Below are 24346 nucleotides of genomic sequence, written 5' to 3' on the forward strand. Positions count from 1 at the left end.
TCAGCATCTAACAAGCACAGAATTAGAGCTGTGCTTACAAGCCCTTACTTAGCACGGCCTCGAACACTAAACTATGCAGCAAGCTTTCTTTTGCACGGTTCGTTCACAATTTGAGCTCTTTCTGGACAGCCCAGAGGGTTTCGCTGCTTTTCTTCAGGCGGGTGGTCTCACTTTCTTTCAGTGGCTGTTTCAAGACACCACAGACCCCAGACGAACCCAGCACACAGGGCAGACTCAAGAAAACGTCTTCTTTAATTCCATGCATGCCCTTTAAAAAAATAAATAAATAAATAGCGTACACAAGGAACGGAGAAATTTAATACATTTTAGAGCAACTCCAGTATCACGAGGAAGAGGACAATTTGGATGACCAGATCCAACCTGTCAGTACATTATAAGCCCGGTTTGGTGCATTATTTGTGGGACACATGTCCCTTGCACCTTAAAAGAGTTAACTGTCAGAACTGGGTTGAAATGAGTCACCTAAACAACCTAACTAGGCACCACCTATGGTGGGCAACATTATAAAAATGTGTGTGCAGGGGTGTCTGGGAGGCATAATACTCCCTCGTTTTGGACTAACATTTAAAAATCATAAAATATGAACTAGTCGAGTCTTTATATTTCAGTAAGCAGCAACACAACAAGATTAAAACACTGGCGTTCAAGCCCGCTTGCCATTGCAGAAATATTGAATTGTGTGGAGGACTCCCCTACCTTGATGAGGTAGGATACTGGGTGGACAATCCGGAGGTTCTTCAAGATTGACTGGGCAAGACTAGACACACTCAGCCCAATGGCCCAAGAGGTGTATCCCTTCAACTTGATCACTTCATAAGCACTGTGAAGGACAGAAAACACAAGAATTTATCAATTCAAGCCAATACCCCAGTATGGGGATATTATATTCACCCTAGAGACCCTAATTAGACATCGCAGCTACCTCTTCTAGACATGCAAAGTGATCTGTGTAGCAGAAACATGCAATAAGCATGAACACATAACTGAAGCAATTACCAAAGACTGCAGACTGGTTTTGGTCAGTAATGATCTGGTAATTCTCAGGCCAAAAAGTTTTATTTGCAGCTCCATACCTTTCCACGACTTGCTTGTGAATGTTTTTCCATTCTTCAGGGTCCTTCCCTGTATCCAGGTTAGGGTTCAGAGACTGGAGACTGACTCCAGCCACATTGGTTCCACTCCAGACAGGGACTATTGACAAAACAGAGTTGAAAATCGGAGTTCCTTTCACACCTCACCAAGACTAAACATAACAGAAGATTGATTATTCTCCTGTATTTAACTTGTGTTTATACACATGTCAAACAAAGTGAAAGCTGTATGCACACACACAGAGCTGTGAAAAAAAGAAAAAACAACCTGGATACACGTCTACAGTGTGCTCAAAATTATCACAACAGCAGGCGAGGCTAATCAAACAATCTTTTGGCGACACTGAACCAACCAAAAGAAAAGAAAACTGCGTCTACACCACGCGTACCACTCGAGTCCCCATGTTCCCCGATGATGTAGCCATGGACGCTGGTGGAGTTGATCTTCAGTTTCTCCCCAATCAGGAAGCGGAACCTGGCAGAGTCCAGATTGGTGCCGCTACCCAGGACGCGGTGGCTGGGGAATCCACTCAGCTTCCAAGCCACGTAGGTCAGGATATCCACTACAGCAGCAACAGGAAAGGCAACAGACTTTCAAGAGAAGCCCAGTTTTCACCTACCGTACCTCATTCGTTTAGCAATAAAATTAAACAAACAGGAAGTCTAACCTAAACCAAAGAATTTTATATCTGGAAAGCAGACACCTCTTTAGTCATTAGTGCTCATGCATATTTATCAAAATAGCAAGTTATTTTATATTGTTTACTGGGCTACTTGATCACAATTTCTGATTCATACAATACATAGATCGTAGGGCGATAAAAAAGATGCAGTTATATTTATAATTACTCCAATAGACAACACCACAGTTAAACAATTTGCTTTACATGAAATACCCAGAGGATCTCCTCCGTTCAAAAGACAGTGAAGAGACCCTTTAATGAAAATGATTTCCAATGTGAATTAAATTCTCCCCATTTAACATTTAAGTAATTTGTTTAAATGGCTAAGCTTTACAAAATGATCATCCTCACCTCACTTAAATGGCCGTGTGTTATCGTCACTTACCTGGATTGGAAACAACAAGGAGGATGGCATCTGGGCTGTACTTGGCCAGGTTAGGGATGATGTGCTTAAACACTTCAACATTCCTCTGCACCAGGTTCAGGCGACTCTCCCCTTCCTTTTGACGAACGCCAGCCGTGATGATGCACAACTTGGAATTTGCTGTATCTGAATAGTCTGCAAAATACAAAACACGGACCTTTAAAAGAATCAACCTTAACACCTTCGAGTCTCATCAGCTCAGTAAAGTAAAAGTTTTAGGCCTGGAAAAATGTATTCTCCAACAAAACACACAACAACTGCAAATACAAAAATCTAAAAGAAAAAAAAAAGCACACACAAAACAAGACAACCCAAGGGACTTTAAAATATATTGCCTGTTACTCATACTTTCAAGCACGCTTTCACGTGAAAAGCAGGTTTCATAATAAAACCCTTTCAGTATAGCACATTACAACACGTGCTGTTGTGCTTTAGGGTGATCAAGTTCACTTAAGAAATGTTTTATCCACTCCACGCTTTTCATCTTCCTTGCACTCTGCACTTGCTGTAATTGACCTTGTCTGCACCAGGGGGATGGTGTGCGTAGGAAAGCCTTTACCACCAAGGCATCACGCCATAGATTTGATTTTCCTTTACACTAGACAGATGCCACTTGCAGGTGAAGTACTATGGGACACTATGGTGTGCTTTATACTGCACACAGGTGTGTGCTACAACAGGGAGAACTTAAAACCATTTGTTCTCCCAACACAAATTAGATACTACTATAATTCAAATAGCATTATACTCTGCTTCCACCAATTGATACATATTTTGGTCATAAAGTTCATATATGCAAAAACACTTGAATGCTTGTTTGTAAATGGAAGAGGTGTTTGGGTAAAAAACCTGGAATATTCACATGCCCAGTGGTTAAAGAAAAGGGCTTGTAACCAGGAGGTCCCCGGTTCAAATCCCACCTCAGCCACTGACTCATTGTGTGACCCTGAGCAAGTCACTTCACCTCCTTGTGCTCCGTCTTTCGGGTGAGACGTAGTTGTAAGTGACTCTGCAGCTGATGCATAGTTCACACACCCTAGTCTCTGTAAGTCGCCTTGGATAAAGGCGTCTGCTAAATAAACAAATAATAATAATAAATGCAGTATAAGAGGTTGTGTACGTGTCACAAGACAGTTGAGGTATGGTGAATCACTGACTCAGCTTCCTGGCAAACACCACCCGATTTAACACTAGGCTTGGTTTCCTTTGAGTGTTTTGCAAGGCAAGTTTCTAGGAAACGTGCTTTTTTTTTTTTTATCTATATTTATATCATATCAATGTCAGTGTGTGGACTACTTGCTAGTTGAAACATGTTTTTTCTTCCCTAACGTACCTTTAGCAGCTGTGATAGTAGTCTTAAGAAAGAGGCTGCCATGTTGCAAATCCATAACTTCACCCTTCAGTTTGTCTTCCATCACATCAATCAAAGTAACATCATCAGCTATATTCTACAAAATAAAGATGAACAGAGAGAGTTTTGGACGGCTTGTTTTACTGAGCTTTTCCCATTCACGAGACAGATCATTCCATCACGTTTGAAATGTTGTAGTTAAAGGGCTTGTACTCAGCAGCAATGCATTTATCAATTCTGAAACGCAGTTGGAAGCCACAATACAGCTATTGGACAAAATATGAAGAAACGATCTCAAAATGTGTTGCTGCTATAATAGATACTGGTTATTCATTTGTCATGAATATTGGTATGTACATATACACACACACAGTATACATATATATCCCAGGCTTATATCCAAGTCAATAAACCAAGCACAATAGGGCTATGTACTCAAACACAATTATAGCTTTAACAAAGATATTCTCTAAATTACCTATAAAAATGGCAAATAATGATGTGTAACATACACTCCATTACCCGGGTCAACATAGCCACTTTATGTTCAAGATGCTTGATGGTCCTAGCACGATTATAGAACACAAGTTTGATTATTTTACAAACTTACTGCCTGAAGTATGCTGATCGCACAGGCCATCCCCACCTGTCCCACACCTACAATAGTGACCTTTGACCTGGCCACCGTAGGCGCTCCAGGATTAACTTCCTGGATCAGTTTGTCCTTTACAGTTGCCATGATGTTGCAAATATTTTGCCTGAAAATCTAAAACAAACATAAATAAATAAATAAATAAAATTGTAAATTCACCACGTTGAGTTTTACAGGTGTTGAGCAATATTCTAAAATCTATTTTCTCTTTCTCTTATTAGCACTGGCTCCATTTTCTTTGCTGGATTTCATTTGGTTGTGTACTTCCCTTTAATTTGGAATATACGGAGATTCTATATATATATATATATATATATATATATATATATATATATATATATATATATATAGAGAGAGAGAGAGAGAGAGAGAGAGAGAGAGAGAGAGAGAGAGAGAGAGAGAGAGAAAGATAAACAGGATACAAAATGGGCAACCTCAAATCAGTCTATTTTATTAGCAAATTAAGGGTCTGACACCAACACCCAAATCCTTATTGTATTGACGCATTCATATTTATGTGGTGCCTGATTTATTCACCTCAATTCCAGGCCAGGATGCCACCTAGTCAATTTGATTCGGCTGCAAAGGTAATGAGAGATAGCGGTAGACATTTTATCAGGTAAATGTCTGCCAACACTTTCGCCCTTAAAGCAACATCATCATCATCATCATTATCATTATTATTATTATTATTATTTATTTCTTAGCAGACGGAAATGCAACGGCAGAAAACGTCGAATAATTAATAACGGATACCACAAACGCAATTATATTTCCTAAAACATATACAGAATACACTTACCATAAGTTACAAAAATGTCTAACAGATTTTAAACAATGTATATTTAACGCTGTCGTTTTTAATAAATATACTCACAAGTGTCTTTTTCAGCGATCGCCGATCGGACTACACAGAAAGTAGAGGCAGTGGTTCGGTGTTTTCTTGTCAATGAAAAAACCTAAAGGAACATATTTTGTTTTATGATTCGCAACTACACCACGCCCCAAAAGCTGGTAACTGCGCACCAGTGAACTCCCCAGAGGCATGTATTACACTTTGTGCTGCAGACTAAAGTCCCTCCCAAAAGCTCACATTAAACTAAAAGCAGATTGCGCAAGATCTGTTTTACTTGTTGCTTCATATAGGACGTTTAAAGGTACAGGATCACATTTGAGAGCATAAAAGCGTTCTGGCTTTCACCCAGTTCATCATTAAGTTTGAATGTGCTATTTGTCAGTGTATTTACGCAGGCAGGATACAGACTAGCTGAACTTGCACAAATGCCGATGTTAGTTTCAGGTACGCGGATAAAAACACAGCGCACTGCGCTGCTCGCACATGCCTAAACAACTTCCGCTTAGAAAGCATGGCAGTGTCCATTCAAATCTGTTACGTTCTGCTGTTTTAGGTCTTTTTCGTCATTTTTAATTAATCAGATTTTTCCACCATTAAGAAAATAGTATGCAAATATTTATCATATGTAATCAGGTCGAGCTGACATTCTACCGTGGTCAAACTTAGGTTTCAAGCTAGTTGAATGTCTACAAAATTAATTAAAATTAATTTAATGTCTACAAAACTCATGGCAGGTGGGTGGTTACTGCAATGCCCGTCTGTACTTGGCAGTGTATAGGACCCAGGGGAGTCCTGTGGCAGGCATGCATTCAGCTGCTCCCTGTTGTGCAAACGAATGATCACAGTGAAGTTATCAAAAATGCAAGCTTGAGTTGAGATGCAATCAAGGGTATCGATGAAATATATCCTCGTGAACAAAACAAGAGAAAAAAAAAGTTAATACAATTCATTCCAGCACTAAAGTCGTGATATGCAATATTAAATAAATGTTTTAACACACATGTTTGTTGTATTAGACAGGTATATTATCAACAACAACCACGCAAAGCAAAACAGTTATTGTTTGTTAAACATCATTTTTGCGTATATCTGTGAAAATAATCAAACTGCTTATCTGCCGGGGTTCAGCCAGCATCAACCCTTGGTTAGGTTTTCATGTTGGACCTGTGCCAAATGAACACTGTCGCGGTAATGGAAGAGGGTGCAGTTAGTTGCGTTATATTTGTATAACCTTCAACCTGCTCCTAATGCTGTCAAAGTTCAACCACACCACGTGAACGTTGGAACCAGTGCTCTGAGTTCAAAAATACCTACAATTATTGAAACTTAAATATAAAGCAGCCGAGGTGATTTTTGCATTTTTTTAAAAATGAATCCAAATAAATGGCGGATTGGGTTGAAGCAGTGGTAGTAGATGTGGTCTCGAAGATATCATGATTTCAATTGTTTGGCGTCCAATCTAATAATGGACTGTGCTATTATTAAATTGGCACGATGTTGTGATCAAACTCGCAGTACGATTTTTTAAAAAAAATATATAATTTGTTATTTTATTTGATGAATCATCGGGTTGTGCAGTTGTTCAGAAACTTTATTTTTAAATGTAATCCACAAAACAATAAAGACAAGTCAGGGGTCTAGGATCCACAACCACAATTGTCATGGCTACTAATATAACGAGACTATTTCAGTTCAAATCAATGACCATTGCAGCAGGACGAATGTCTGTTTAGTTTGTTTTGCTACCTAATGCATTTCTGCTAGTGCTTCTTGGACATGCGCGTCCCAGTAGTACATGTATTTTCGGAGCCTAAAAAATACAATAACTTAATGGGCGGGGCTTAAGCAATGCGGATGACGAATTAGGGCACGGCGCGCAGTATCCAGGAAGTCAAGCTTTTGAGCGAGCAAAAAAACTAAAGTAAAAAAAAAAAGAAAGTGTTTCAGTTTTCGCTGCTTAACTGAGCCAGGCACACATCGGGAACATGCAGTGGAAAGAAGACAAACAAGTAAGTTACCGGTAAATGTTTAATGCATACAAATTGTAGGCATATTTATGAACTCATATTTTGTTTGTCATCGCTACCAAGCGGTGTGCTGGGTGGGTGTGTTGCAGCTTTTTTGTACAATTTAGTGTAATCCAATACTGAAAAACACACACACATTTGCCCGAGTTTTTCTTTCTTTTAATTTTCATCGATTGGCCGCTAGTCCAACGATTTAGCCTGTATAATACGCTACCAGTTCCTATTTTGACAGTTAACCAAAAGGCTTAAACATATGGGTGTATTTTATTAGGAGAATGCAGCACAGGATAATGGGCACTGTTAAAACATTTGAATGTATTCCTTCATTTCACATGAAGGTTGATTCAATAAGAGGTAGGATTTGAATAGGAAGAACTTCAAAAGGATGCTGTTTTTCATTGCAATAAAATATCGATTCTATAAACCAACGATTCGCTTAAGATGTTTCCCCCTCCCCTCCCCACACATATTCAAAATACAGGTATATATGTAATAATATCCATGTTATCTGCTATGTGTGTAGTGCCTGGTGATTTACAATATCATGATTCTGATAGCTCAGCTGTTATATTTACACCCCTGGCTGTGTAATTACTGTACTAATAGTTATTTACTTGAAATAGTGCTGCCATCATGGACATGGGCACGGACATGGGCACGGAGACAGGCACGGGAATGGACATGGGCTTAGACAGGGATTCCTTGGACATCCTGGACAAATGGATCAACTTACAAATGACCCCACACAACAACCCAAAAGCCTTTCGTTCATAGATGACCAAAGCAACTGGGACATTATAAAAGCTACACAGTAAGTTCTTTTTGTTTCTGTTGTTAGTGTGAGATTAATATGTCTTTGGTGTCGATATCAGAATGTTGCACAAAAACCCCAAGACTGTTTGCTTTTATTGATAGAACACAGTTGAGTGGGATTGTAGTGTGGACAGCAGTGTTGTTTTTTTTGTTTTTTTTTAAGGTATGGGGCCCTGGAAAGGTGTAAGGAGCTTGTGGAAGCTGGTTATGATGTCCGACATCCAGACAAAGAAAATGTTTCTCTCCTTCACTGGGCAGCTATCAACAACAGAGTGGACCTGGTCAAGTAAGCGTTTTAAGTCATGGTTGCATTGCCTTTTTACCAAGCAAGTGCTTTTCTTTAACCACACTAACTAGCAGTACAGTAAAAGCAGGAGGAAATACTGTGTTCTTCAAACAGATACATCTGAATTAAAACATTGCATTTGTTCTTTGCATCTAACAAGTATTTATCAAGAAGTATATGAGGTATTTGACAGTGCTGGGATATTTCTTAAAGACATTGGTTATGTACTTTTTTTTTTCATTGGTAAATCATCTGTTATGTTAAATGTAAATAAACAATATATATTTGTCGTTTGTGTTAATCTTACACATGTTGCTGTGCAGGTATTACATTTCCAAAGGTGCAATAATAGACCAGCTGGGTGGAGATTTAAATTCAACTCCTCTTCACTGGGCTGTAAGGTAAATATTATTCCTTTTGTGCATCCCTTTGGGGTTGCTTTGGATTGCTCAGGTTCTCATTGCCATTGGTTCTGTCTGCTTTTAGGTTGTTAAACTACCTCAGGGATGGAAACAAGACTCATGTTGCATAGCAGTTTGAACCATTCCTGGTTTTACTCTGATTTTACAAAGACACACCTACGCTTGTTACCAATACAGTGTGGCTAATGAAGCTCATAGTAAAACCTGGAATGGGTCAAACTGCTATGCAATAATCATTTTTCTGACGCTTGTCGTAACCGTAACATTCAGGTGTAGTGCTGGCCCCTTCTACTTAATGATCCAATCATTTCAATGAAATAGGGCATTGTTAACACACAACATCTTTAGCAAACATTGACATGTGAGGATAGCTGTCCGATCAGCAATTAACAATGAGCTGTCCAGCGAATCAGATCCATTCCTGGTACTGTTTTGCTCTTTGGTTTTAATGCATGTTTTTTCTTTAGGCAGGGTCATTTATCCACAGTGGTCGTGCTGTTGAAATACAGAGCAGACCTTGCACTGGTAGATGGAGAAGGGTTTAGCAGTATTCACCTGGCAGTCCTGTTCCAGCACATGCCCATTATAGCTTATCTTCTTGCAAAAGGGCAGGTAGGAATTTGTTATGAAGAGTTTATTGCTGAATTATTGTTGAGTAAAAATATCAGTAAAGGTTTTTTTGTTTGTTTATTTGTTTTTTGTAATTAATTTAATAAATATTACAATCCAGATTTCCATATGTAAATAATCTTATGTCTTATTGTGTATAAATGGTTGCATTTTATATGTCTGCAGGATGTAGATATGCCAGATATAAATGGACAGACACCTTTGATGTTAGCAGCTCAGAAAATCGTTGGGTAATTATTCATCTCTGTTTATTTCAGTGTAGTTTTATAGTATGTTGATGTTCGATCTCTCTGTGGAACCAGTACGGTATGTGATAAAACATAATTACATATTCTACATTAAGAGCAAATCTTCTTATTTTTTAATGTGCTTGGTAAGATTCATTGCGGCATGCACACCTTGAACACCTTGGTGCATATTTGTCTTCTGCTCTGACATTAAGGTCACATTAGGAAAGACCATTCAGATATGAGGGATCTATCTAGCCTGAGCAATTCAACCAAGACTGAAGCATTGAATTAATGTGTTTTTTATTAGAGGCACTGTCCACAGGGTGAAGTTATGTCAGTCTAGTCAACACTGTGATCAGGAACCAAGTGTATCAGAGTACAATTGTCTTAATTTACAAATTAAAACCTGCAAATCTAAAAACAACAGTACCTTTTTTGATTAATAAATCAAATTGACCTTGCCTTTAGTGATGATCGTAATCACATTAAGATTTTTGCTCGCAAGGATGTGTTATTTTACCACGGTGTGCCTTTTAGTTTCTGTTTCTTGAGAAGCCCTGTGCATTATCAACTTTCAGCATTGGCTCTGCCTTCATCTATACTGTTCTTGTTTCCCCCCCCCCCCCAATATTTGTAGACCTGAGCCTGCTCACTTTCTCCTTAAGTTTAATGCTTCGGTCAGTGCCGTGGACAAGGTACACAAAAACACCCCTCTGCACTGGGCAGTGATGTCAGGCAATGGCAATGCAGCTCATTTTCTATTGGAAGCAGGAGCTGATGTGGATGCCCAGAATGCAAAGGTGAGGCGTGATTTGCTCACAGTCATACTCATGTAATCATACAGGGAGAATCAGCATTGCTTTAGACACATGTTTCATGCCCTCAATGTGACTGAATGTTAAAACAATTTCACCTTTTTGCAATGATGGGTAATTAAGATTCAATCGTAAACAGCTGTGTGTTCATTTGCATTGTGTTTTTTTAATAATAATACAGTGGAAAGAGGTCGGTGTTCATGAGTTTTAACGTGGGAGCATTACTCAGTTATGTGGTATTTGGTATGTGACCCTGGAATAATGTGAACCATTTTAAATTTAGGGAGAGACTCCTCTTGATCTTGCTCATCAGGTTAGGAACCCTGCACTGATTCACATGCTAACACAAGTGAAACATGAGAGAAGCAACGCCAACATGATGTTTTTCAGGAGATTGCAAAGATACAAGGTAGGTTCATCATTGAGGAGTACAAATGAGACTAAACATAAGCAATACAGGCACTTGCAGTGTTTGACAAATGCATACAACAAATCAGGACTAATAGTCTTTTCGAGCAGTTACTGTTTTGGTTTGTTATCCTAACAGAAAAAAATATATATATACTTTATAATGTATGTACTATTTTTCAGTGTATATTACAGCATAAATGCTCGGTCATAAAGTCAACTGAAATCTAACACCTTTCTGTTTTTGCTGCAGGATTTGTTTTTTTTTATTTTATTGGGTTCAACAACCAGCAGTCCTATCAACCTGTTAAATAATTTAGTATTTTTAAATAGCTTTGATGTTCTTAATATAAATTGGTGTGACCTAGATATGGTGTTCCCTGCATGCTATTCTGTCACTGAGCATTAGCCAGTTCCCATTCATAAAGAGCCTTCCTTTCATTATTATTTCACAAAGGTGTTAATCACAGATGGCTGTTGGGCTGGTAAAGGATAAAGTTGCCTGGACTTTCTTTGGATCATTCCGATTCTTCTACATTCGTCAATAATGAGTCAGCCTTGCACTTAATAGCGTTAATAGTCATACTTTGAGTGGAGTTATCTTTCCCATTGCCTTTTTTCTGCTTTGTTAAACCACTGTTGGAGATTAAGGAAGGCATGAAAACCAGATAAAATACGGTTGTTTATAATTAAGGATCATTCACTTCTGTCTGTTTTTTAATTTGTTTTATAACCTGCAGTTCCATTTGGTCTTGCTGTTTTGCATTTGTGTGCTGTGGGGAATAGGATTCATAGCTGACATGAATTCAGAATCTTGGTTACTTAAAGGAACTCTCTTTGCCTGTATGTATGCGGTAATCCATCTTGTTACAAGGTTAGTAAAGGGTTGTTGTTTGGGCTAGCATCTGCTTGTATTTGTGTATTCATACAGTACATGCCATGCTTATGTGAATAATGCAAAAGGTTGTGAGAGAAGTTTGCCTTCCAGCCAAATGTGGGTTTTCAGCAAAACAGTTGTAATTTTCATTTACAATTTTCAGTAGTTCACTGATGAGGGCATTTTTCAATTTTTGATTTCAGCCTGAAAACAGATTGAATGTAAAATACTGTCTAATCTTCTTTTTCAGTTTGTCATTAATACAAGATTGATTGTACTTTATTTTGATTAATTGTGAATTGGCTTTTCAGTTCAGCAGGTGTACTTGCATAGTAACCTACATTTAAAGCATGTATGACTAGTAAATTTAAATAGATTCTGCCCTGCCTGAGATCTAATATCACGTTTGTGTAGTGAACAATAAAGCAAAGTGATTACCAGCAAAAATCAAAAAGGGTCACTCCCTTTGTTTCCTAGTCAACTTTCTCATTCAGTTGGTAAACATTAAAGAAAGTGACCACAAGGGGGCAGTGTATAACTGAATTCTCGTACTGAAACCAGCTAGTGAATGTTTTCATAGACGAAGCTGTGAAGGTTTTCTTTATATATTGTGAGTAAATACAATAAGAACAGGGTAAAAGATGATTTAAATGTGTGTGAGGAGAGTGTAAAACTGCTGAAAAGTAACCTACATTCTTATCCCGTCAGTGGCATGCATTAGGTATGGGAATAATGTAAGTGTCACCATGGCATGTCTTGATCTGCATGGCATTGCTACAGCAGGTGTTTGATGGCGTGTGTAATAAGCAGTGAATACAGTACCTGGTGTCTGTTCACAGGCGCTTCATGGGATCTCAGGTCCAGTCCTTCTTGCCTGCAGCTCTTCTTCTGGCCTCGCTGTTCTGGATGTTTGTGACTTGGTTCGTTTTGTTCCTGCAAGATATCCTTTTACTGTGTTTGAAAAGCATCAGTAAATTTAGTGATCTTAACAGCGGCAGATCTAACACTGAAATGATTTGTTGTCAGGAATGTGTTTTATTAAACTTTAAAGAACATGCCAACATTATGTTGGTCCAGTAAATCAAATAGTATCATGGAACATATAGCCTACACGTTTAACATGCGTTACAGTGCTTTTGAGTGTGTTTTTTTAAAGACATCCATATTTCTTTCAGATATAAATGGAAAGTACTTGAAATGTCAGTTTCATTGAAATCCCCATAGCAACTGAAATCCCATTGTGGATTGAACTGAAACCATCAAAGACTTGCCTTGGGCATATAAGTAAAATAAATATTTTTTTTTCCCCACCCATACTGATTCCTTTTATTAAAATGATTTTGTTTGAAATTATTTTCGCCTTTGTAATATAAAGTTGATCATAATTATATTGACTTGATCATAATTAACAAAATCCTAAATGGTTAAGAAATTATTATAATTTAAATTCATATTTTCAGCTTGTTGTTTTCAGCAATATTGTAACAAGGGTTTTTTTGAGACAGAATGACTTTACATTCTTCATATTCAGTGCTGGCCTCTCAAAGTCATGGAACAGGGTTTTTATTTGATAATATTTATCCCCTCTTGACATCATTTTGTTTTTTAAACAAGTCAGGCCACTTCAGCACTGCTCATGATGTTTATTTTATGTTATCTGGTCTGATACTCTTTCATATTAAAACGGGCTACAGAAACTTGCTTTTTAATTAACTTTCACAGTGAATAATAATTAAAGATAGCTTGGCTTTGGGGAATTACAGATAATGGAAATGTTAGCAGCATGGGAGTTCTATTGATGTGACACTTCATTTTTGAACGCTGGCAGTTATATAGTCATCAAACCAAGAATATAGTATGTTCCAGAAAGCAAACTGTTTTACAAGACATTACTTAGTAGGATTACTTGTAAAAGCTGTTTTACCGGATGAGGTTGTATATTAATATGTATAATTGGCATGTCCCGTTAGCTTATGTGTACTGTAATATATACTATATGTGTCGATGTCTCGTAGCTGACTATATTGTAGATAGTTGACTCACTATAAATAACATTAAAATTAAAATATTTTACCTGTCTCATATTAAGATTTCCGGTTCTAATTTAAGTAAGAATGCTGCTTTTCTAATTAATTAAAAGTATCTTAAAGGAAGCTGTGATAGAGTAGAAAGACTGCTCTGGGTAAGTTTTTTTTTTTAATATTCTGTAGTCCTTCCGTTTAAGTCATAAACACAAACCCGTAATATTCTGAGACTACAGAATATGGCTCATGTGGAAGTCTGTCAGCTGCTTTAAATATCCAAACCATTGCTCTGCCCTATAGTATTTTGAGGTAGTATCTCTTGTACGTTCGGTATTTTAAAGATAATCAAACACACTGTAAATTCCTTAACATGGAGATCACATCTGTCTGAGCCAATTTTCCAGATCCCCTTTACCGTCAATCTTACAGGACTCCTGTATTTCTATTACAAAAGCTGGAGAACAGACCCTGGGTACATCCGAGCCACAGAAGAAGATAAGAAAGAGGTATATTATTGGGTTTTCTACAGTAATTTCTGTTTGCATAGAGTAACGGTAATATTGGGAACCTACATGGTTATATGCGAGCATTTTAAACTTTGCAAACTGGCATTTAGTTCATTTTAAAGTGTGTTTCATTTTACAGGATCCTTACATACAACCAAATAGACTTTTCTTAAAGCTGCTGGGAATTCCAGAATGAGATGATCCTTTTAAATAGTCCTTGATTTTATGTTTTGTAATAATAGCTGCTTTGTACAGATATGCCAGTGACACCTTCTGATCAACCACTGCTTGTTTTTTCCTTTTTTTTGTTTTATAGAACGTTATCACTCTTGCAGAGGCAGGCTGCCTAGAACTGGGTATCTTTTGCAGCTCATGTCTTGTAAGTGAAGTAAAAAAAAAATAATAATAATTACTATCAGTCCAACCCTTTACAAAAAAAACAAAACGATTTGACAACACACGTGTATAAAACCATATTTTGAAACTTACAGAAACCTACTCGGTTGTGCTTTCTGAAATGTCCGTTGCAGAAAAATACCATCCTATCAATATATTTTTTTACTTCCAGGTGCACAAGCCTATGAGATCAAAGCATTGTTTTGCATGTGACAGCTGTGTGGCACGACATGACCATCACTCTCTGTGGATTAATGGCTGTATAGGTAACTATGATGATCACGATTTTTAGTCAGTTTGTGAAGGATGAAGGAGACAAAATCTAGATATTATATTAGTATGTGGGCAAAAAATAAATGTAAGATAAATCATTATGTAGTGGGGGGTTAGCGCAGTGGGTTACTGGCCTCATTTCAGGAGGACTGTGTGTTTTATGATAAGTTTCACTCTAAATGTACACGTTTTCTAATCACTTCGGTGTGTTGCTGACTGCTGAGAAAAAAAAAGAAAAGTAACATGCTGTTTTAATGTTCTTGTTCAGGTGCTGGAAATCATCGCTATTTTTTCGGATTTGTGTTTTTCCTCTCGCTTGTTGGAGGGTGGATGTTCTATGGGACCATTGCGTGTAAGTATTTCATTTTATGGGGAGAGCTTCTATAAAATATAAAGGTGTCCCATTCATCTAGTAAACGGATTAACAGCCAACAGTGACAGGACCTGTGTGTGCGATTCTACAACCAGGTTATCGGTGACAGAAAATACATGCAAACTGATAGCTTTTGTAGGGCTATGTATTTGGTTATATTCCCAAAACTTCTGCCAGGGTGGTTCTTACAGGTTTCTTAATACGCTGCAGAAAAGCTTAGGAATGTCTAGATACACTGGTGTACCAGTTTGTAAGTGTATATATAGAACAAAATATGGACAAACTAAATGAGAAACCGGACCAAATGCTTTTTAATAGCTGTATGTTGGCTCCCATTTTCCACGGCCTGCAGTCCTTATCCAATTCCCTTTTATGGTCTCGAAATGAGCTACTGTAATGAGTTTGCAAAACATGCAAAAGCTCTTGTCCCCAGATATAAAGGCATGTTCTCTTATCACCTGACAAATGTGCCCAGGGGCAAACTACTGTAATACTTGTTTTACAGATTGGTCATCTCACTGCCCTACTAACTATCAGGAGGATGGCGTGTGGGGATTTGTGTCTCAGATCGTTTGCTGTTCTCCCTGGGTGATGCTTGTATTCGTTGTAGTTTTCATCCATACCTCATGGTCTTCTCTCCTGCTATTGACACAGCTGTATCACGTGAGTGCTCACAAAAAAAAAAAAAACACTATTGTGTATTGTTGTATAGCTTTTTATTGAACTCAATTATATTTATTTTTGTTGTATTGTATTTATGCTACATTATTTCTTTTTTTAAGATAGTACGGTACAAAAAATGTATAGGTTTTATAAATTGGTCAATTTTAAATGTTTAAAAGTAATTGGTAAAGGAGTATATATAAGGTGGATCTATGAAGTACGCATGTTTGAAAATTCATTCATTAAAGTAAAATGTTGAACCCTTTATTTAAGTCATAAAGCAGTCTTTAGGTAAGCGTGCTGTGTGGTAGGATCTCGAGACAAAGGATGTTTTGCATCTAATTAAGTGTAAGGTTGTGAGCCAGGGTCTTCTCTATTAAAATATAACAATGCTGGATTCATCTTGGATAAGGAGTTTATGAAAATAATAGTCTGATTAAATGAAATGTAAAACCATGTGTATCATTTTATCTGCAGATTGCTTTCTTGGGTTTGACTGTAACTGAAAGATTAAATCTTTTGAAGCGTTTAAAAAGGTCCAGGCATGCAATTTCAATAAGGCAAAACCCATACAAGTAAGTCTTTGCCTTTACTGATTCTTAACAAACTTATATATTAACGAAAACTGCAGTAATGTGTTATTTTATACAGCACAAGTATACTGTCTCCTTTCACTAATAATACTATAGAGCTGTTAATATACTGTGTGTTTGTGGACTTAATGGGAAGTTTACAATGTAATAATTTTTAAATTCTTATTATTGCTGTTATTATTATGTGCTGTTTTTAAATAATATTTTGTTTCTTTTCTTTTTGTTTTATTAGTTTGGGTTGTTTCAAGAACATTGTGAATTTCTTCCAGTTGAGGTGCTTTGGCCTGTTTAAACCAAACATCGTCGATTGGACTCAGCAGTACAGTGTATCTGTTCACTCGCAACAGTCAGTGCCTGGTGACTTGCAGGCAGTGTAAAAGGTTTATTGGTTTGGTAAATGATTGTAAATTCTAGACATTACAGCTATCAAAATTGCATTGCATATATATATATATATATATATATTTTTTTTTTATGTTGTCAGTTGTTATATGTTCTCTTGCGATGATTTAAGACTAACGAGAATGATTCCCTGAATATGTTTCCTGCTTTTGTATGATTAGTGAAAATAAGATTGAACATGCTCTTGATCACTAATGTCTAAGGTTAAAGAAGTCTGCAATAGCTCACCTGGTAAAAGCACAGCCGCACGGTGTACAGGGCGAGTCATACAGCGCAGGTTCGCGTCCTGGCTGTGTGGAGTTGCCGGTCTTCACTGGGGATTTTGAAGGGGACATCGCATTGGAACTGGCACTCCCGTGGTTAATGGAGGCAAAACCGGCAGGCTGCTTCTCCTTATTGCGCTACAGTGAACCCTGCTAGCAGGAGCCCAGTGAAGGGAAACAATTATTGGACTTTCTAAATTGGGGAGAAATAATTGGGCACAATAAAAATAAAAAAACAGATTGCAATAAAAACAAGATTTTATAAAACATACACAAGTCATCATTGGTTTGGAACCCCCTGTGTCCCAGTACTTTTACCTTACCTTTATTGAGGCGTATAGTGCAGTCTGTACAATATTCTTTGCAATATAGATATGCCTATGGTTTGTGCTGTTAGAATCTGTTTGGATAACTTTTGACGTTAAATATTTTGCCTGTTCAATGTGAACTGTTTTCTGTACATTTTATATTTTACTAAATTTTTGAAAAAATTAAGACATTAAAACCTTCTAATGGTTCCATGTTCTGCATTGTGTTTTCTGTGTATTTGGACCTTAGAAAGGGGTCACAAATGGAGATTAGATAAAGGGGCATTCAGAACAGAAAATAGGAGGCACTTTTTACACAGAGAATTGTGAGGGTCTGGAACCACCCCAGTAATGTTGTTGAAGCTGACACCCTGGGATCCTTCAAGAAGCTGCTTGATGAGATTCTGGGATCAATAAGCTACTAACAACCAAACGAGCAAGATGGGCTGAATGGCCTCCTCTCGTTTGTAACCTTTCTTATGATCTTAAAGTAATAGACCCTTGCTCAGTGTTCCTAATCCAGTATGAGAGATTATTATTATTTATTTTTTTTTTCTTAGCAGACGCCCTTATCCAGGGCGACTTACAATTGTTACAAGATATCACATTATTTTTACATACAATTACCCATTTTACAGCTGGGTTTTTACTGGAGCAATCTAGGTAAAGTACCTTGCTCAAGGGTACAGCAGCAGTGTCCCCACTGGGGATTGAACCCACAACCCTCCGGTCAAGAGTCCAGAGCCCTAACCACTACTCCACACTGCTGAGATGAATTGGGTCAAGGCCTAGACTACAAGCACAATCTTTGGATACATAAAAAGCACTGAAGAAATAACCATCTAGTTGACTTAGTTTTACCTTGTGGCTTTCTTAATTTGTGCTATTTTTGTTACACTGTTTTGTACTAGCTACTTATACACTTAGAACTTTTGGTTTATAAAACAAAGGATAAAGTTTGTGTTCTGCTGTTTTAAGCACAGTAACATTATTTTATTTAGTAACCTTGGATAAACACAAATCAATATCTTGGTTTGCATTATGCAGTTCGCTCCAATGCAGAATGTTGATTAATTGTTATTCATGCTTCTTTAAGCAAGCAGATCAAATCTGAATAATGAGACACGAGGTCCACAGTACTAGGTGAATTACCCAGTTTAAATGAATACATCCACAAATAAAAAAATCTAATTAAATCAACACTTATGAAGTATGTTTCTGATGTGGGCGTGTCTGGAATTGGAATAACAATGTTCCCTTATTTGAGCTGTTATTTAATCATCACCATTATAATAATCAGGCTTTGCAATTTTAGAGTTTGAAAATAATTCCAATATAATTGAACTTTATATAACAAAGCCAAACTAAACTAAAACTCAACAGAATAAAGGAACAATCATAAAATTGACGATTGGTGTATATCTAATTATATACTGTAAAAGATTAGAAGCATTACCTTGTTGTGGAACAAAAAGAAATACATATATCTGACAAACATTGCATTTCACTGCCTTTAATCAAAAGTAAAAACAAAGTAGTTATTTAAGTCAGTAGTGTGATAATAAGGAGATACAATAACATTTACATTTTTAAATTGAAGGGGGGGTGGGGGGGGATGCAAATGTTTCTAAATGTTTATGACAGTTTACTCTTGCTGTTCAGCACATCCCAGATTTCCAAGACCCATTCCTTTCGGACCGAAGTTCTTTGCATAACAAACTAGAAAAATAAGAAAACATGAAAAGGTTAGTACCATCTGTACTAAACTGCATCCATGCCAATTGTTTTTGAAGCTATCTTCATTAGGCTGTTCTTTGGCATAGGATTTCAGTTAAGGTAAGCGAGCCCAAAGGCAGATTTTATGAGAAAAAAAAAAAAATTGTTAATGGTATAAAACTGGCATGAAAAACAACGGCATTGCAGGGTAAAGAATTTAAATTAGATAAATCTCTTATTTATTTATTTTTCGTTGAAAGAATTGTGATCCTCTCCAAAAATATGCCTGAAATGTAGCACTTGCCACATCTACCCCACTGTGTTAACTTTGCTATACTTAATAATGTTGTTGGGTTTTTTCAGTGTTTTGACAGGGCAAATTTACCTTCTACTACCCCATAGAGTTCAAATAAACAGTTAAAAAAAAAAAAAAAAAAAAACTTGATCTAATGAACATGTTCAATTCTGTTATCATTTTTTAGATAACTAAATGTTTTTGTTTGACCTTTACAGTAGATTTCTCCATCTTTATCAGTCACTGTTGTCGATTCCAGGCTTTTCCCACAGAGGGCACACCGAAAGCATGTCTTATGCCAAGGCTGAAGAGATTTTAAAAAAATAATAAAAAAAAAAATCTGTTTTAATCGCAGTTTTGGTCAGTACATTATGCTATTCTTTATTTGATTATCCGTGTAAATGGAACATGCTGTCGTACAGGTTTTGTCACCCTGAACAAATCGACCAGGTTTAGTGCTCAGCAGTATATCTTGGGTGCTAAACAGAGCAGATAAAAAAATGAATTCTCCGGATCTTAAGACGTGTTCCTGAATTTGCTGCAGTGCTCTTTATCTGGTTAGCTTTGTCAATGTGCTTTGGAAAGATGTGCTCCCAATCCTGTAAGAACAGGGCACATCAGATAGCAGGAGCGGGACAAACCCAGCAATACTGTAAATGGCAATTCCTCTTGAAAAGAGGTTAATTCTTATGCTACAAATGGAAGTCGTTTAAGAATCTTACCCAATATGTTTTCCAGCTGGGACAGATTAATTGGGAAAGAATATTTTGCAAGTAATTAAAGAGCCTTTGAGTTTGAACTGGAATATTAAATGTGACATTTACATATAAATGAGAATAGATTTGTGTATTTGTTCAGATGTTTCAATGTAATACAGGCTCGTGCTATATAGCTTGTGTATGTTTTGTGACAATGAATATCTCCTAATTTATGAACATGAAGTGTCTTTTTAGAAGTCATAGCTGAGCAAGCAAACTTAACCCTTTAAAGTCCTCACATACCTTCCCCCCTCCCATCATCTTTTCTGCAGCATAGACAGATTTGGAACACCGAGAGCACTTCTCTGCACCACCAAACTTCTGAGCAAATTTGTTAGAGTTGGAATTCGTTGCTGGGCGGTGAGGCTTTGATCTTGTGTAAACAAACAAACAAACAAACAAACAAACAAACAAACAAAAATAACATTATATTAACAATATTCTTAAACAAACACTATACATCAGCAGCCAGTAGGTACAATGTTCAACGTGTTATTCGTTTATTAAAATTTAGCAAACTTTATGTTATGTCAAGACTTTTTTTTTTTTTTTCAATTGCTAAATGTTTTAACAATACTAAAATTTAGTCGATACATTATTACACTTCTGTTAATTTTCATGAATTGGACCCTGGAATTAAGTCTTTTTCTTCTCATGAATTCCTGAGGATTTAACATGTTTTAAGTGTTACACACCATATCACAACCTTTACAATATGCTCTTCATTTCACTACCTGCAAGGCATTTGTTACACAATACTAGACCAAATTATGCAACTTTTAACTTCAACAAGCAGCAAACCCTTTTCATCAGTTGATATTCCTGATGTTTTACTCCACTCACTGCTGTGGTTCAACCCCTAGCTGCTCCCCTGTGTCCGAGCTTAGGGCTCCTGCACCCTGTCCATAGCCATAGCCCTTTGGACCGTACTTCTTCCCATAGCACGTCTTGCAGTATATTTCAGACTCGTGAGCTGCTACCGTAGTGCTGTCTAGCCCTTTCCTGCAGACCACTAGAAGAAAGTGAAGAGCAACAGATAATGTGAATACTGGAACAAGAAACCTAGAATAATTCATGGTTTTAATAATGTAATGTGCTAATGATTTCAACCCCCAGAAAAGTAAGTGAAAGCTACACCAGATTTAGTGGTTAAACTAAAATCTAAAACCAAAAAAAGACATTTGCAGGTTAAAATGATTAATATAAAATAACTGTTGTATTGTATATAACACTGGCATGATCAACCTGATGTTATTTTGTGCCATGTAGATGTACACCTATATAGAAGGGAGCTTTAGACTCTTAATAGAACTGTATTATAAATTCCAGGATGTTACTCTCTATCAGTTCTGCTGGAAACCTACTGATAACCATCAGATACTTTGGGAATACAAGAATGAGGGAAATCCTGACAAGAGACACACTGTTTCTCTGTCAGTCTGGGGGAAAGAATTTAAATTTGCCCCAACAGATTGTGCAATTAGTTGAACAAGCTGTAAACCCGTCAGCTGCTAACAGCAACTGCTCCCATCACAAAAGGAGCTTTTTCAGGTCCAGATATGAAGTCTCTTGCTAATTGTTTAAAGAAAATGACTGCTGATAGATTGGAAACTGAATTTCTGCTATTGATGAGCCATTGTTTTGTTTACCATATTGTAAAGTAAGAAATATCAACTTATAGTTGAAGTCTTCTTTACCAAGAAACATTCTTGTAACTTTATTTTGGATTTTTATTTTTAAATACTTTTTATTATTTTCTATTTTAATGCTGAACAAAAAAAAAAAAAAAAAAAAAATCCCATATATGCACCAACTACCTTTATGCAATCTTACAATGTCATAATTTTGGGCACATGTTTTCACATGCTAGTACAAATCTTTATCACATGCTAATACAAATCCTAAGCTTATCATTCTACTTTTTGTTTAGCACCCTACCAAACCACAGAAGAGCACTCACTGCAGATGAAGCATGTTTTGTGGAAACTGCGTCCATTGCACTGCATTTCCTCTGCATGGTACACAGTCTTCTCACAAGCAGCACACTTCACTCCACCTCCCCAGGTAGACATCTTTATAAAAGCAGTGGTCAGCTGGAAGGGAAAAGTACCGACCTGATACTTTAGATAGGATTCACTTTCTTAGCAAAGTCTACAAATGCCGTTCAGCCACTTCTTTCATGATATGCATAGCGTTACAATATCCACATGGCTGTGTTCAGCTGCTCTGGGGAGTGATATCCCTTTAGTCTTACAGTAATTCAAATAAATGGGCATGCTGGTTTTTAATGTGTAGCGTTTTCTTCAAGGCAAGTCCTGTCTTCAATGAATATACAGCTACTCATATTCACTGTAATAATTTAGGTGGGTTAAAATCATGAAATATTGTGATGTATTATGAATAAAGTAGAAAGTCATGTTTGGTCAATAATAGATAATTAAACTGAATGAAAAAGGCTGTTACAAATGTTTGACCAGCACCAGTTACAGCCTTCCTATAAAGGCTTGATAAGGTATCAGGTGACTGTCAGGCTAAGCGTTCCTTAGGCCACCATTGATTACAGCGACAAAGCCATCCCAAATGTCTGAAATGTCCCAGATAAGAGTCTAAGAATAGTGGCTTTATGAAGCCCATTGTAATGTGCTGATAAAGTTCTGCCAATAATGCCCTTTCAACAATTTTAAAGTGACTTATCATATATTCAATATGTATCACACTGTGCTGCTGTTTAGTTATCTGTTATTTGATAAAAAAAAGAGAAAAAGACCCCCCTTTCCCATAACAAACATAGCCTTCTATACAAATTGAAATTCTGAAATGTGCTAACTGCCATTAATGTGGAGGTAGAAGTGTTAACTATCATAAGTCTTCAGTTTTTAGTTCATGTAATAATGGTGGAGACTGTAACTGGCATATCATCTCCCACAGGTTTCCTAAATGTTACACTCCCTTTACTAGTGTACACTAGTTTAACTCTATTGAGCAAGGTCAGTTAAAATAAGCAATTAATCTCAGTTTGATATCTCCGGTATCTAAATACTATAACTACAGTATATATTATACAGTGAGTCATGTATAATAAATGATGTTTATTGCTATTATATTCTATAAATAACTTATTAAAAAAATGAATGCATTAGACTATATTTTGAGGTAACTGACTGCCAGAAAAAAAAAAAGTCTTGGGTTTTCAATTAAGACACATTTTGACATAATCTAATGTATCAGACATGCACAATAAATGCATTAGCCAGAGGCATGTGAAAGAAAAAAAACACACGTAAATGAATCAATCAATCATATTTAAAGTGACACTCATGCTGGATTCACAGATTAACTGTGACTGGAAGTGTTTCATAGCACTCGGCTTGATGGAGGAAAAAAATGTAAATAAATGATCGTGTTAAGAAAGAAGAGTTGTAAACATGGATATAATGTTAGTAGCATACTGTAAATAAACTGTATAAAACATATTTACATTAAGTGTTAAACTCACAACATAAACATACAATAATGTAGGCTAACAAATACACTTAACTAGGTTTTAGGAATGGTTTGCCTAAATATGTTCACACACTACATACCAAGACTTCAGCTACCCTTGTTAATTCCAATGCGGATTCCAGATCTCTCTTTGTGAGACTGAAATGAGAATGATCTCAAACCGGACTGCTTTATATACTGGACCCCCTTCATTAGTAGCGCAATGGGTACGAGTGTCAAAATTAAGCAATCTTCCCAAAATAACTTGTGAGATAAAGCCTGTGTCTAATAAAAGTAACAGCGCTGTTGTCTAGGGCCTGGCAAATTTAAATCAACGTAACCATGTGTTACTTTAACTGGTGTCTCTGTGCACCTGCACTTAACCTAAATATTGTATGATGTATATTTTTGCAAACATGAAATGTCATCAGTGGTCAGCTGTCAATTTTCTTCATAATCCTGTTTTCTTTCCTGCATATTTTAAATAATGTTGCATTGATGCAATTGATGGTATCTATAAGTCTTTGGTCTGTTGAGCAGGTGGTACAACAGAATTTATACAAAGTAAAATATTCATATAAAGTAAAACCATCAGTTACGATTCAATCATGTGACACTAATGATGTTAGCAGGCCTCTTGTGTGCCGCATTAGCCTACTCTGAAGTACACATTTTCACTTAAAAGCACCTTGTTTTGGGTTTGTATT

The 24346-nt window shown here is 36.8% G+C and overlaps 3 protein-coding genes across 4 annotated transcripts; 1 reads left to right on the forward strand and 2 right to left on the reverse strand.

The window, feature by feature from the left end:
* Positions 1-98: 98 nt before the first annotated feature.
* Positions 99-5280, reverse strand: LOC117435023 (L-lactate dehydrogenase A chain-like). 2 transcript variants are annotated; one of them, XM_034057872.3, is made up of 9 exons: positions 5100-5280; positions 4760-4801; positions 4181-4336; positions 3553-3667; positions 2181-2354; positions 1502-1675; positions 1095-1212; positions 718-841; positions 99-268 (listed from the first exon to the last, which is right to left on the reverse strand). In XM_034057872.3, the coding sequence occupies exons 3-9, from the start codon at positions 4307-4309 to the stop codon at positions 104-106; spliced, it is 999 nt and encodes a 332-aa protein (XP_033913763.3). In that variant the 5' UTR covers positions 4310-4336; positions 4760-4801; positions 5100-5280; the 3' UTR covers positions 99-103. The 2 variants fall into 2 exon arrangements, with proteins under 2 accessions (XP_033913763.3, XP_033913762.3); XM_034057871.3 differs by lacking the exon at positions 4760-4801 and having other exon boundaries at positions 5100-5278.
* Positions 5281-6303: 1023 nt separating this feature from the next.
* Positions 6304-17604, forward strand: LOC117434652 (putative palmitoyltransferase ZDHHC13). Its single transcript, XM_034057248.3, has 17 exons — positions 6304-7087; positions 7729-7916; positions 8082-8204; positions 8528-8605; positions 9094-9238; positions 9422-9486; positions 10124-10286; positions 10585-10710; positions 11450-11583; positions 12426-12526; positions 13992-14116; positions 14433-14495; positions 14685-14778; positions 15054-15137; positions 15664-15821; positions 16299-16396; positions 16647-17604. The coding sequence occupies exons 1-17, from the start codon at positions 7064-7066 to the stop codon at positions 16789-16791; spliced, it is 1914 nt and encodes a 637-aa protein (XP_033913139.3). The 5' UTR covers positions 6304-7063; the 3' UTR covers positions 16792-17604.
* Positions 17605-18350: 746 nt separating this feature from the next.
* Positions 18351-23850, reverse strand: LOC131727761 (cysteine and glycine-rich protein 3-like). The gene is made up of 6 exons (XM_059019038.1): positions 23741-23850; positions 22117-22249; positions 21000-21168; positions 20400-20529; positions 19609-19702; positions 18351-19106 (listed from the first exon to the last, which is right to left on the reverse strand). Exons 2-6 carry the CDS (start codon positions 22226-22228, stop codon positions 19033-19035), a joined length of 579 nt encoding a protein of 192 aa, XP_058875021.1. The 5' UTR covers positions 22229-22249; positions 23741-23850; the 3' UTR covers positions 18351-19032.
* Positions 23851-24346: the final 496 nt, after the last annotated feature.

The sequence above is a fragment of the Acipenser ruthenus genome, unplaced genomic scaffold (genome assembly GCF_902713425.1).
Source record: "Acipenser ruthenus unplaced genomic scaffold, fAciRut3.2 maternal haplotype, whole genome shotgun sequence".
NCBI classification, from domain to species: Eukaryota; Metazoa; Chordata; class Actinopteri; order Acipenseriformes; family Acipenseridae; genus Acipenser; species Acipenser ruthenus.

Bases quoted from the DNA above. Each gene is read 5' to 3' on its own strand.
- LOC117435023 (XM_034057872.3), bottom strand. From the start codon at position 4,309: ATGGCAACTGTAAAGGACAAACTGATCCAGGAAGTTAATCCTGGAGCG. The intron at 2,355-3,552 runs GTACGTTAGGGA...TGTATTTTGCAG, and splicing joins TACTATCACAGCTGCTAAAG to ACTATTCAGATACAGCAAAT. The intron at 269-717 runs GTAGGGGAGTCC...ATTTTTTTAAAG, and splicing joins CAGTATCCTACCTCATCAAG to GGCATGCATGGAATTAAAGA.
- LOC131727761 (XM_059019038.1), bottom strand. From the start codon at position 22,228: ATGTCTACCTGGGGAGGTGGAGTGAAGTGTGCTGCTTGTGAGAAGACT. The intron at 20,530-20,999 runs GTGAGTGGAGTA...TGTTTACACAAG, and splicing joins CTAGGGGTTGAACCACAGCA to ATCAAAGCCTCACCGCCCAG. The intron at 19,107-19,608 runs GTCAAACAAAAA...TTATTTTTCTAG, and splicing joins TGGAGAAATCTACTGTAAAG to TTTGTTATGCAAAGAACTTC.
- LOC117434652 (XM_034057248.3), top strand. From the start codon at position 7,064: ATGCAGTGGAAAGAAGACAAACAA. The intron at 11,584-12,425 runs GTTAGTAAAGGG...GTCTGTTCACAG, and splicing joins GTAATCCATCTTGTTACAAG to GCGCTTCATGGGATCTCAGG. The intron at 14,117-14,432 runs GTATATTATTGG...TTTGTTTTATAG, and splicing joins CAGAAGAAGATAAGAAAGAG to AACGTTATCACTCTTGCAGA.